This window comes from Pteropus vampyrus, unplaced genomic scaffold (assembly GCF_000151845.1).
Source record: "Pteropus vampyrus isolate Shadow unplaced genomic scaffold, Pvam_2.0 Scaffold19, whole genome shotgun sequence".
Lineage (NCBI taxonomy): Eukaryota > Metazoa > Chordata > Mammalia > Chiroptera > Pteropodidae > Pteropus > Pteropus vampyrus.
This window is the reverse complement of record NW_011888800.1, coordinates 13990936-14003077: the sequence shown is the minus strand read 5'-3', so window position 1 is coordinate 14003077 and position 12142 is coordinate 13990936. Positions and strand designations below refer to the sequence as shown.

At 33.0% G+C, this 12142-nt stretch overlaps 1 protein-coding gene across 2 annotated transcripts in view; it reads left to right on the top strand.

Annotated features, from left to right (window-relative positions):
* The window catches only part of TRPM7 (transient receptor potential cation channel subfamily M member 7), a 101823-nt gene that overhangs the window by 63799 nt on the left and 25882 nt on the right, over positions 1-12142 (top strand). For both annotated transcript variants that reach the window (XM_023527845.1, XM_011355104.2), the window contains exons 23-28: positions 2625-2751; positions 4620-4804; positions 5486-5618; positions 6254-6969; positions 9641-9702; positions 10776-10835. In XM_023527845.1, coding sequence (XP_023383613.1) covers positions 2625-2751; positions 4620-4804; positions 5486-5618; positions 6254-6969; positions 9641-9702; positions 10776-10835 — 1283 coding nt within the window. The remainder of the gene's footprint in view (positions 1-2624; positions 2752-4619; positions 4805-5485; positions 5619-6253; positions 6970-9640; positions 9703-10775; positions 10836-12142) is intronic.

The following is a 12142-nucleotide window of genomic DNA, read 5'->3' as shown; positions in this document are numbered from 1 at the left end:
AAATTATTTTACAGTGATTTATTAGGTGATGCAATTAGTCTTTTTCAATTTTGTTGAAATCAATTAGTCTTTTTCAATTTTGTTGAAATCGAAGAATTACAAACTACCTGACTTGCAAAAGGATTTGTTAACCAGATATTGGTACCACTTATTATTTCAACACCCAGTTGTTTTTGTTCAGCTCTTAGGAAGTTTTCATAGCCCAGGACAAGGCACAGTGGAAGGGTTCATTCAGTATGGGTGAGAAGAATGCTTTTTTTTTTCTTGAAGTGGGCAAAGGACAGTTATCAAAGGGAGATAGAAAAGCAAGTGTGCACCTTCAATATAGGAACAGAGACATTTTAGGAAAGAGCACGTATGGAAATTGATTCCCTGATTCCCTGCCCATGTGTCTGTACCTCTCTAAAATCTGAATGGATTCCAGATAGGCAAACTCCAGTTTGAACCAGAAATATGGTTCATTATATAGAAGATGCCTGTGACTTGCCTCGCTTCACAGATCAGGTTTTACATAATGTCCTTGATGTTAAAGTTTATGTAGTGACGAGATTTTTCTGAATGCTAATAATTAGGAATAAAAAGAAACTTAAAGGTTCTAGTTATCTTTTAGAACATTAGAAACTTTTTAAAGATGAAAATTGTCACTGTGTTTAAATACCCGTGTATTTTAACAGTGTTCATTTTTTAACAGGTGGCCAATATGTTCTACATTGTAGTGATTATGGCTCTTGTACTACTTAGTTTTGGAGTTCCAAGAAAGGCAATACTTTATCCTCGGGAAGCACCATCTTGGACTCTTGCTAAAGATATAGTTTTTCATCCATACTGGATGATTTTTGGTGAAGTTTACGCATATGAAATCGATGGTAAGGATTTATGTTTACACATTCATCTTTTGGTTATTTTATGTTTTAAAGTTAGAACTGCATTAATGCAGTAATGCTACATAATTTTACAAGTCAAACTATTACCAGCCTAATCCCTCCCACAATACATTTGTTAATCCCAGAAGAAACATAACAAATATTAATTGAAAAAAAGTATATTTAGAATATTTTCAGTAACAAATTATGAAGATTAGGCCTAAACTGGCTTACACAATAAGGATATTTACTAGCTCACATAACAGAAAATTCAGAAATATGAGTGGTCTTTGGGACTGGTGAATTCATAACTAAGGACACTTACTGTTTTTCATCCTATTGCTCTGTAATCACAGTGTCATTTGTACAGGTTTCCCTTATGATTATAAGATTCCGTAACTAGCAACAGGAAGAAATAGACACTTTTCAGTGGTTCTATTGAGGAGCCTTTCCCAGAAGCCCCTATTGAACCTGTTCATCGCATTAGCTTAAATTGGCAAGGATAATGGGATTACTGCGATTAGTTTAGACCAATCATAGTGTATTGGATAAACTCGAATTGTAAAATGCAAAGGTGAATACATCCTCTGCATAAGGCAATAGATTTTTTTTTAAATTGTTTTAGTTAATTAGCTAGATAACCTGTGAATATAGTTGATGCAGCCAACTATCAAGGATGTTCTTCTATTGACATCCACATCCAAGTTGTAGAATCTTTCTTTTGTTAGTTCTCCCTTGAACTCTCTTGCTCATTTTCTCCATCTTACTTCACTCTTCTCTCAACCCATACCTAGGTTGCTCCCTACCCCTCTATTTATAGGTGGCGAGGTCAGGGTATGGCCACATAGTGGTCATCTGTCTTTATCAGATGTTGGTTAAAACAGTGAGATTTTACCAGTGTGGTTAGATTTTGTGTTTAATGGCTTCCTGTTCTGTTTCATTTCCAGATTTTCAATAACTGGTCTTTTTCTGATGTGGCTCTAGTTTAGTTGTTATAAAGCATTGGATATAGTTTTTTTAGTCTCCTGGCATTCTGCCTTGGATTATTTGCTTCATTAAACTAATATGAATAGAATGGAAATAAATTCACAAAAATTTTTTAACAATGATCTAAAACTTGTCATTGATTATTATTTAATTCTAATCTTTGCCCTACTTAAATCAATTTTGCTTTATTCCTCATAACTTTGTGCTGGGAATTGAAGCTCTTCCTTTCCTTGTTTGTATTCAGCTATATTCTGGCTTCTGACACTTTCCAGGTGGGGATAATGAGAGCAAGGATTTCAAATCTAATCATTGTATATTTGAGAGGTACTTTAATTACTCTTTGAACCCTCTTTTGTTACATAATAAGATAAACTCAGTAGTCTTTATGTTTGTAAATTTATTGTGAGTTTACCATACTTTTTTATGATTCAGTTATTTTTCTTATAGAAATGTCATAGAGTGGGTGAATCTGGGAATTTTATTCTCCTCAGTGCTCCTCAGGCTAAACTCTACCTTGAAGGGTAGACATAACACAAAATAATACTTCCTTGTCTAGGATAGAGAGGTAGAGCAGATGCCCACATCCCTCACCAAATTCTTCTCTGTTGAAATACTTTTAAGTGGGTGATCCTGTGGCTGCCTGATAAGAAGCTTTTGCTAGAATCTTTGAAACAAATTTGTACATAATCAGAACTTACTTCTTACAAACAAATACTTATTAGAAACAGTTACTCATGAATTGCTGTATTTTAATTTTTTTTTTTCTTTCTAAAGTATGTGCAAATGATTCTTCTGTCCGTGCAATCTGTGGCCCTGGGACGTGGTTGACTCCATTTCTTCAAGCAGTCTACCTCTTTGTACAGTACATCATTATGGTCAATCTTCTTATTGCATTTTTCAAGTAAGAGTTTTATTCACTTGCTTATTGTAATGAGATCATTTAGTATATATTGCTACTCATTTTGAAGGAAGTATACAAATTTTTAATTCTAAAATTTTTAATTCTAAAAATTTTATTTGGGCTTAAGCTACTAAAATTACCTTTGAAAATTACAGATAAGAAGGCATGCTTTTTCAAATGAAATGAGTTCTAAATTTGAGATTTACCTTTCAACATGCAATTCTTTTATAAATTTACCTTTTATTTGGGATTTTTACTAGGTTGCCCAGGAATACACATTCGATGTACAAACAAGCAAAAATTCATCAGTAATCTCATTTGTAATATTTGGGTGTATATCTTTTTGTCATTTTTAATGAATATTTCTTTTCAAAAATAATGTTCTTATATTTGTATGATGTTTTTAACATTGTCCCACATTGATAAATATCCCCCTCCAGTTTATTTTTAATAGCTACCTAGTATTTCATGATATAGACCATAATTTTTTAAGCCAATATGTTATATTGCTCAATTTGATTGTTTATAATTTTTTGTTCCCAAAACCACATTGTGGTTAAATTTTTTTATCAGTCCTAAAGTATTTCCTTAGACTATCTTTCTAAAAGTAGGACATTTTGCATGTAAGTCAAAACAGGCCTATGTCCCCAAATCTCTGCCAACACTAGGTATTATCTTTTTAATGGTTGCTAATTTGATAATACATAAAGGGATCTTGTTTTTATTTGTACTTATTTCATTTCTACTGAGATGGAATCTTTTCTTATGTTTTTGTCATTTATATATAATTTCAAATCTTAAAATTTTATTTTCTGCCCATTTTTCTGGGAGTTTGTAATTAAGACCCTTAACAATATCAAACTTGATTGTTCTTTATACTTGTTGCATGTATTTTTGCCAGTTTCTCATTTGCCTTTTAGTCTGGTTTATGGTAGGGTACTCTTTTTTTATTTCTTCCAATTAACAGTTGACATTCAATATTATATTAGTTGCAGATCTATAGCATAGTGTTTAGACATTTATATAATTTACGAAGTGATCCCCCAATAAGTCTGGTACCCACCTAGCACTATACATAGTTATTACAATATTATTGTGTTTTCTATGCTGTATTTCACATCTCTGTGACTATTTTGTAACTGCCAATTTGTACTTCTTAATTTCTTCACCATTTTTACCCAGTCTCCAAACCACCCTCCCATCTGGCAATCATCAGTTTGTTCTCTGTATCTATGAGTCTGTTTCTGTTTTGTTTATTTCACTTCACATAATACCCTCTAAGTCCATCTACGTTGCCACATATGGTAAGATTTTATTTATTTATTTTTTTATGGCCAAGTAATATTCCTTTTTATATATACACCGCATCTTCTTTATCCAGTCATCTGTTGATGGGCACTTAGGTTGCTTTCATATCTTAACCTGGCTATTGTAAATAGTGCTACAGTGAACATAGGGGTGCATATATCTTTTTGAATTAGTGTTCTGTATTTCTTTGGGTAAATACCCAGAGGCAGAATTGCTGGGTAGTAAGGTAATTCTATTTTTAATTTTTTGAGGAACCTCTAAACTGTTTTCCGTAGCGACTGTACCAATTCGCAATCTTGCCAACAGTGTTTGAGGATTCCCTTTTCTCCACATCCTCACCAACACTCGTTTTGAGAGGTGTGAGGTGATATCTCATTGTGGTTTTAATTTGTGCTTCTCTGATGATTAGTGATATTAAGCATCTTTTCATATGTCTATTTGATACGGTATGGTACTCTTGAATCTTTGTTTAGAATAGAATTACAATTAAATCTTTAGCATTCAAAACTTTAAAGTATGATTAACTAACTTTGTTTTATTTTTATTCTTCATTATCCAAGCAATGTGTACTTACAAGTGAAGGCAATTTCCAATATTGTATGGAAGTACCAACGTTATCATTTTATTATGGCTTATCATGAGAAACCAGTTCTGCCTCCACCACTTATCATTCTCAGCCACATAGCTTCTCTGTTTTGCTACATATGTAAAAGAAGAAAAAAAGATAAAACTTCAGATGGACCAAGTAAGTAAAATATAGTAGAGCCAGTGTTTTTATTTTATCACTTATCAGTATTAACTAAAGGCTGTTAATTTTATTTAGAAGACTTGATTGGTTAATGTTATTATAAAAGCTTTTGTTATATTTGCCTAAACAGAAAAGAATTTTAAGTGCAGTAATGATGTCTATAAAAGTGAATTTAGTATTAAACTTTTTGAATATGGCATCTCAGTTTGTTTTTGTTAAAATGGTAATGTACACCATAATATTTGCTGTTCTACAAACCATTTTTGCTACTTTGAAAACAGTACTTTTAATACACTGTGTACACTGCATAAGACTAATCATATCAAACTGTGCTTACAATTTTACAATGCCTTTCTGTTCTACCAATTCAGTTCTTAAATTCCTCTACTTGGATGTGTGAGAAAGAGGTCTGAGATAAGATAGATGGGGGAGAGTGTTTTATAGGAAAAGAAAATTATAACAGGAGGAAGTACCCAAAACTATTCTGCTGACATCGCACTGTGAATAAAGAAAAAACAGAAAAACTTGTCTAGTGCTTTAGAAATACAGCAGTAAAAAGAAAAAAAAAATGCAGATGATGTATATAGTCTTATGAACCATGAGTAATTCATAAGACTTAAGAGCTAAAGTTTGATATCTTAATAGTCTTTATTGATATTTTTTTCTTTTCCTCCTTAGAACTTTTTTTAACAGAAGAAGATCAAAAGAAACTTCATGATTTTGAAGAACAGTGTGTTGAGATGTATTTTAATGAAAAAGATGACAAATTCCATTCTGGGAGTGAAGAGCGAATTCGTGTCACTTTCGAAAGGTTCAGAAGCTCTTTATAATTGATTATATGTCACAGTGGGCCCTATTAGTTATGTCTCTTATACATGATCATTATTCAATTTATGTTTGTCAACAAGTAAGTTTAATAATAGTTTTACGTTATATATTGGGAGACAGTTTAGTGCTTTTAATATTTTAAATAAGTCAATCCTGTGTTATTTTTTTTACCCTGATTAACAAAGGGCAGAGAAAATTAATGTTTTTTACTAGTCAGAGAAAAGTAAAACTATCCTCATGTTAAAGCATTTGTTTCTATCAGCTTTGATATATTCTGGAAGCATCTGGTGTTTGTGTAGTTACAGTAATGGTAGTTCTATGTATATGTAGCTGTATACACATTTTTTGTGTTACTTTGATGTAAGGAAACTGGAATAAATAGCCTTGGAACAAAAATGTTTTTTGAAATCTTGCATTTTATTGTAATAGAATAAGCACTGGATCTTTGTTAAATACAAGGTATGCCTTCTATAAATAAATAACCATACCTTATTTTATATCTTACCTTGAATGCATGTAAAATTTTTTCTTTTTACCATTGTCATTTATTGAGATTACCAAAAATAATTTTCTAAATAATTTTCAACATTTGTAAAAAGCCTGTTTTTTCTCCTACAGAGTGGAGCAGATGTGCATTCAGATTAAAGAAGTTGGAGATCGTGTCAACTATATAAAACGATCATTACAATCATTAGATTCTCAAATTGGCCATTTGCAAGATCTTTCAGCCCTGACTGTGGATACATTAAAAACACTCACTGCCCAGAAAGCTTCAGAAGCTAGTAAGGTGCACAATGAAATCACACGAGAATTGAGCATTTCCAAACATTTGGCTCAAAATCTTATTGATGATGGTTCTACAAGACCTTCTGTATGGAAGAAGCACAGTGTTGTAAATACACTTAGCTCCTCTCTTCCTCAAGGTGGTATTGAAAGTAATAATCCTTTTCTTTGTAATATTTTTATGAAAGATGAAAAAGATCCCCACTGTAATGTATTTGGTCAGGATTTACCTGTAATACCCCAGAGAAAAGAATTCAGTTTTCCTGAGGCTGGTTCCTCTTGTGGTGCCTTATTCCTAAGTGCTGTTTCTCCTCCAGAACTGCGACAGAGACTACATGGGGTAGAAACCTTAAAAATATTTAGTAAAAATAAAAAATTAGGCAGTTCACCTAATAGCATACCACATCTATCATCCCCACCAACCAAATTTTTTGTTAGTACACCATCCCAGCCAAGCTGTAAAGGCCACTTGGAAACTGTAACCAAAGATCAAGAAACTGTTTGCTCTAAAGCTGCAGAAGGGGATAATATAGAATTTGGAGCATTTGTGGGTAAGTTTGGCAAACTAATATATGTAATTATATTATAATTATCTTAGAAATAAAAATAATAAAACTGTATTTGTGTGATACGTGGAGTATGGTTCTAATAATAGCATATGGTTTTAAAATTTTTAAAAGGAATCAAGTGGAAGAAAGTTGAATTGAGCTGTAATAATTATATTGGCATATATCTCTTTCGTGCATTTTACTATACTAACGATTGTTTGGAAAACTTGTTTGGACTCTCTTTTGAATTTGAAGATCTGTTGAATTTGATCAACTTTTGTTGAAAGAACCTGAGTAATTAAGTGTTAAGTTACTTGGTGAACAATAGAAATGTACAGAGGAGGCTAGAAATAACTGTAAAAGAGCATTGTCTTATAAATAGAGTGACCATATAACTTCATGATAACATTCGCGACCTTGGTGAAAACGGTTTCAGTGAAGGAAGTGGCAGAGGGAGAAGCCAGATTATGGTGAAATAAAGTATGAACAAGAAGAGGGAATATAAAGATGGTAACTGGGGGGCAACTCCGAAAAGCTTGGCAGTGAAGGCAAGAGAGAAAGAAAGAACTAATATTGTGGTTTATATGTTTAAAGTTTTATTTGTTTTGTTTTAAATGATGATGGAGACTTAAGCATATTTAAATGTTGACAGTATGCCACGGGAAGGGAAAAGGAGAAGAGTGAGTGTTTCATAGACCAGGTCAGGTTCATAATTTTTGAGAGACTATAGCATTCTAGCAATCTTCCTGTTAGATTACTAAAGATTAAAGTACTTAAAGAATTCTTTAGGAAATAGCTTGAGTTGTTTGTGGATGTGACCAGAATGTTTCAAGGTATGAACGAGGCCCTCTGTCTCTCTTTTTTTTTCCTCTTTGAATTTTTATTTTTATAAAAGTGTTTTAACACTTCTCAAAGCACACTAATGAACTGTTCCTTACGAAGAACCAGCCATACCATAGGTGGTTTTGAGAGGCAGGCAGAATTTGAAGTGCAGTCAAAAGATAATGCACAGATTGGAGTTATCAATGATTTTTTTTTTAAGTCTGCAAGTTCTAAGATTACATCAGTATCTGGCCCATTTCTCTTGCTAAGTGCCCATATTATGGGCGAATCCTGTTTTATAGCATTCTGATACACAGAGAGTTGAATTTGAGCATGAAATGCTTATATCCTTGTGATTCGATGTGCACGCCATATTTGGGCAGAGTAGCTTTCATTCAGATGAAACAAGAATGCTCAAGGGTATTGTCAGTGGTTAACAGACTGGGGCTGGTTGACTCCACTGGCTCAGGGGTCTCCGACTGGGAGGAGGAAGATGCTGAGCTGGCTCCATCCTCAGTGCCCGGTGAGAGGAGACCCCACCCAATCAGGAGCTTCAAGCCCAGCCGCTCTGCCATCTCCTTGTGGTCCCCAGGGTAGACATAGTCAAAGATGCTGCCACTTATCAGCTCCACTTGTTAGAGGCCTAAGTAGATGGAGACTGTTACGGAAATGTACAAATATTTTCCTTCTTGATTTAGTGCAACTACAAAGCCACCTAGGGACTGCAAAATGTGACTTCCTAAATGTGCTTCAGTTACTTCAGTGGCCAATGCACTGGGGCTTCTCCTTCATTGTGCACCTACAACTTTCACTGATGTGTTTGGTGTAGGGAGTTCTATTTGCAAGTTCCACTGAGGGTCCCCCTGGCTAACAGAGTCCCTCATTTTAAGATAGCTCATTGTAAGTCGAATGATAGATGTCTTGTCAAGCTGGCTAGTAACGGCTGCAGGAAGAGGCAGGAACTTGGCCAACTCATAAAACTCAAAATTTTCTGTTCCCTGGTGAGAGCAAGCAGCATCTTGGGATTTCTTTTTCTCAGTGCTTATAAATTATGGTAGGTAGATTCACAGTAGATTCTGTCATATCTGTAGATTTTCCTACATTCTGATTGATTGGGCAAAGGAGGCTGGGCAGTTATTCGTTATTGCCTAGAAGGATCCTCCTGAAAGCTAGGCTTGATGGGTGCCATCTTCCCCCTCTGTCTCTTTAGTTTTGAATTTTTTTCATCAGATGGCTTTCTAACCTTGTCTTTAACACTTGCGTGAGCCTTCCAGAACTAGAAATTTACCTAGTCATCATACATATCTAGAGGTTGTTCAGAGACTATGTTAAGTTCATGCAAATTAAGGCCAACCCTTTAATTTATCTGGATACTAAGAATGTTGATCTCTACTGCTAGGCTACATGGAGTCACAGTGGATTTATAGAAACAACTTTTCCTACATAGTATCTATTCCAGCTTATTTTTAAAAACACATTTTAGTCTTAATATATTGCCACTAAAATGGAGATATATGGAATATATATAATGCTTTTATATTTTTTAATATTAATAGTAAATATGATTTTTCCCATTTTCCTTTTAAATTTTAAGCAGTTCACGTCCCATTACATGTTAGATTCTTATAGGAGGCATTTGCTGTGGCGTTACTATAAACTGAACTAGTTATCTTCTTTAGCTTTTTAACAGATATTTTCAGTATTTATCAAAAAAGCTACAGGAAACTGCAAAATGATAAAAACTACCTGAAAAACAACAGAAATCACTTGTTTATATAGACTTTGACAATGATATTATTTTGATAGATAAGAAAAAAATATTTTTTGTCATAATCTTTTTACTCTCTTTAAGGACACAGAGATAGCATGGATTTACAGAGGCTCAAAGAATTGTCAAACAAGGAAGAAATATCCGTAAGTAAATCCTTATAACAGCACAATTCAATTTTGTTTTGCTCTTTTGGGGTTTAGTTCAAAAGAGAATTAAACATTTTTTCAGAAAAAAATATAGTTTTAGCAGAGACCATCATCAACATGATGATTCCAAATAATTGACGCTAAACACAATTTGAAGAAAAGAAACAGTTAAGGAATATGCAAAAATTTACAAATAGCTTGCATTTAAAAAAAATTTTTTAATTTAAGTATAGTTGGTATACAATATTATATTGGTTGTATTAGTTTGAAGTATACAGTATGATTTCAAAACATCACCCGTTTAACATTTCTCTTTTTAAAAATGATTCTCCCTATACATTTTCCACTGAGTAAATACTTACTGAATTCAACTCTTTGAATTCTGAAGGCCCAGAAGTTTATTAGAACATAACCCTAGCTCGTAAGGAGCCTGTAGTCTAGCAGTAAAAAGCTGAATATACCAGTAACTACAATATAATGTGCAAGTGGATATTCAGTAAATGTTCATTAAATAATTTATAAAATGTATAGAATAACTGGTGGAAAAGGTATATTACCTGGCCAAAACTTAGTTTTTATTTCTTAATTATTTAGAGCCTTAAGGATAATAAGGTAGCTATACCAAGATAATTAAGAAGACTAGAAATGTGTTCATCTTCTTTGTCCCTTAAAGAACTTAAGTTGTGGAAATAATCAAGTGACAAATAACAATGAAAACAAGATTTTTTTCTAAAGCCAAGGAAATGATAATAGCACAAGAGTTTATCTATGAGTGATAGTTCTTCCAGTACTCATAGTTAACTGTGTAATTGCTGTTAGGACATATTATTTACTACCCTACATGTAAAAGGTAGAATTGAGTGCATTTTGATGATACAAATACTAACATTTGTATTTTCAATACTATATATTCTGATTAAAGTATTGTACTAAAATGAATAACGTAGTTTAAAGTCTGTTAACTAGATTTTCATTTGGAGTTTGGTGATTATATACAAATTAAAATGCAATGATGACGTAGGGTTCTTTTTCTTAACATATTTGCCTTCAATTTTGTATTTCTTATGTAGGACCAGCAGAATGATGTAAGAAATAGAATTGTGGAGTATTCAGAGATGTCTAAATGTCAGGTAAATTCTATTTTACTAAATGTGGGAGTCAAAGTCAGCTTAAAATATGTATATACTTTTAGATAGTAGAAGTGTAGGTATAATTTCAGTGGACTTTAAAACTATAATTTGCCTGGTGTTTTCTGATCATTTTAATTCTTTGGCATACTTCTAAACATCTGAATTTTTCATTATATGTAATGCCTTAAAGAGAAGGAGAGAACTAAATAAATGGGTTGAGTGCATTTAAATAGCATTAGCTGACACATAATGATGACAAGAAAAAGAAAGAAAGAAGAAAAGAATGAGTAAAAGTAATAAGTAGAAAGAAGAACAGACTAATTTCTACCAAAGATGGTTTTATAATTCTTAAAATTAGACACATATCTACATATCTACTTGAACAGGTTTTAACTGAAGTGGATTTTATAAGTAAACGAAGTGTTTTTTGGACCTTCACAAATTTTAGTAAAGCTGTTTATAATTGGAATCATACAAGCTTGATAAAATTTCTTATCACATTCTTTTTTCCTGTATGTAAATATCCTTTTATTAAAAATCTGTACCCAGTATACTATTTCGCTAAATTATTCCGTTTATTTAGGCCAGCGTAAGAGAGCCCAGTGACTCTTATTTTAGTTCTTCCTTATAGTATAAGTAGCTGTTCAGGTGAGATGTACATTATAATTTGGATAGTATATTTGTTCACTTTTTATTAGTGAAGGTAATTTTTTAAATGTTTTTAGTTGGTAGTTGAGTACTGAGAATCCTAGAATTTAAGAGATATTTATTGATACCTTCTAGCAATTAGTAATAAAACTTACTTATATAGGCACTAATATAGCATCAGTGCCTAAGATGTCCTTTGACCACAGACCTGTGTACTTAAATGACTATCACAATACTGTAAATCTTATATATACTTATTTAGAGGAGGGAAAATATTTCCAGTTGAAGATGTCAGAGAGGACTTCATAATAAAGGAGGTAGGATTTTGAAAAGCCATGGAAAGATATGTAGGCAGTTCCTTAGACAAAAGGATATTTCAGGTAGGAGCAGTGTGGACAATAGTGAGGCAGAGACAGAGGATATATAGAACATGGTAAAGCAAATGTTAGTTTGACTAGTGAATAGGTTCATCATCTGAGGGCATTATAGATGACAGGGCTATAAAATGAGGGTACTGTAGAAGTATATTTCTTGTTCAGTGGATTGACTCTTCTTCATCCAGTCATTCAAGAATACAGGTTAATGCTGGCTCTTCCATCTTATGGCTCTCCCACCCACTAAGGTCATGTAATAGAGCACAGTGAAGCGCAGGAGAGGTT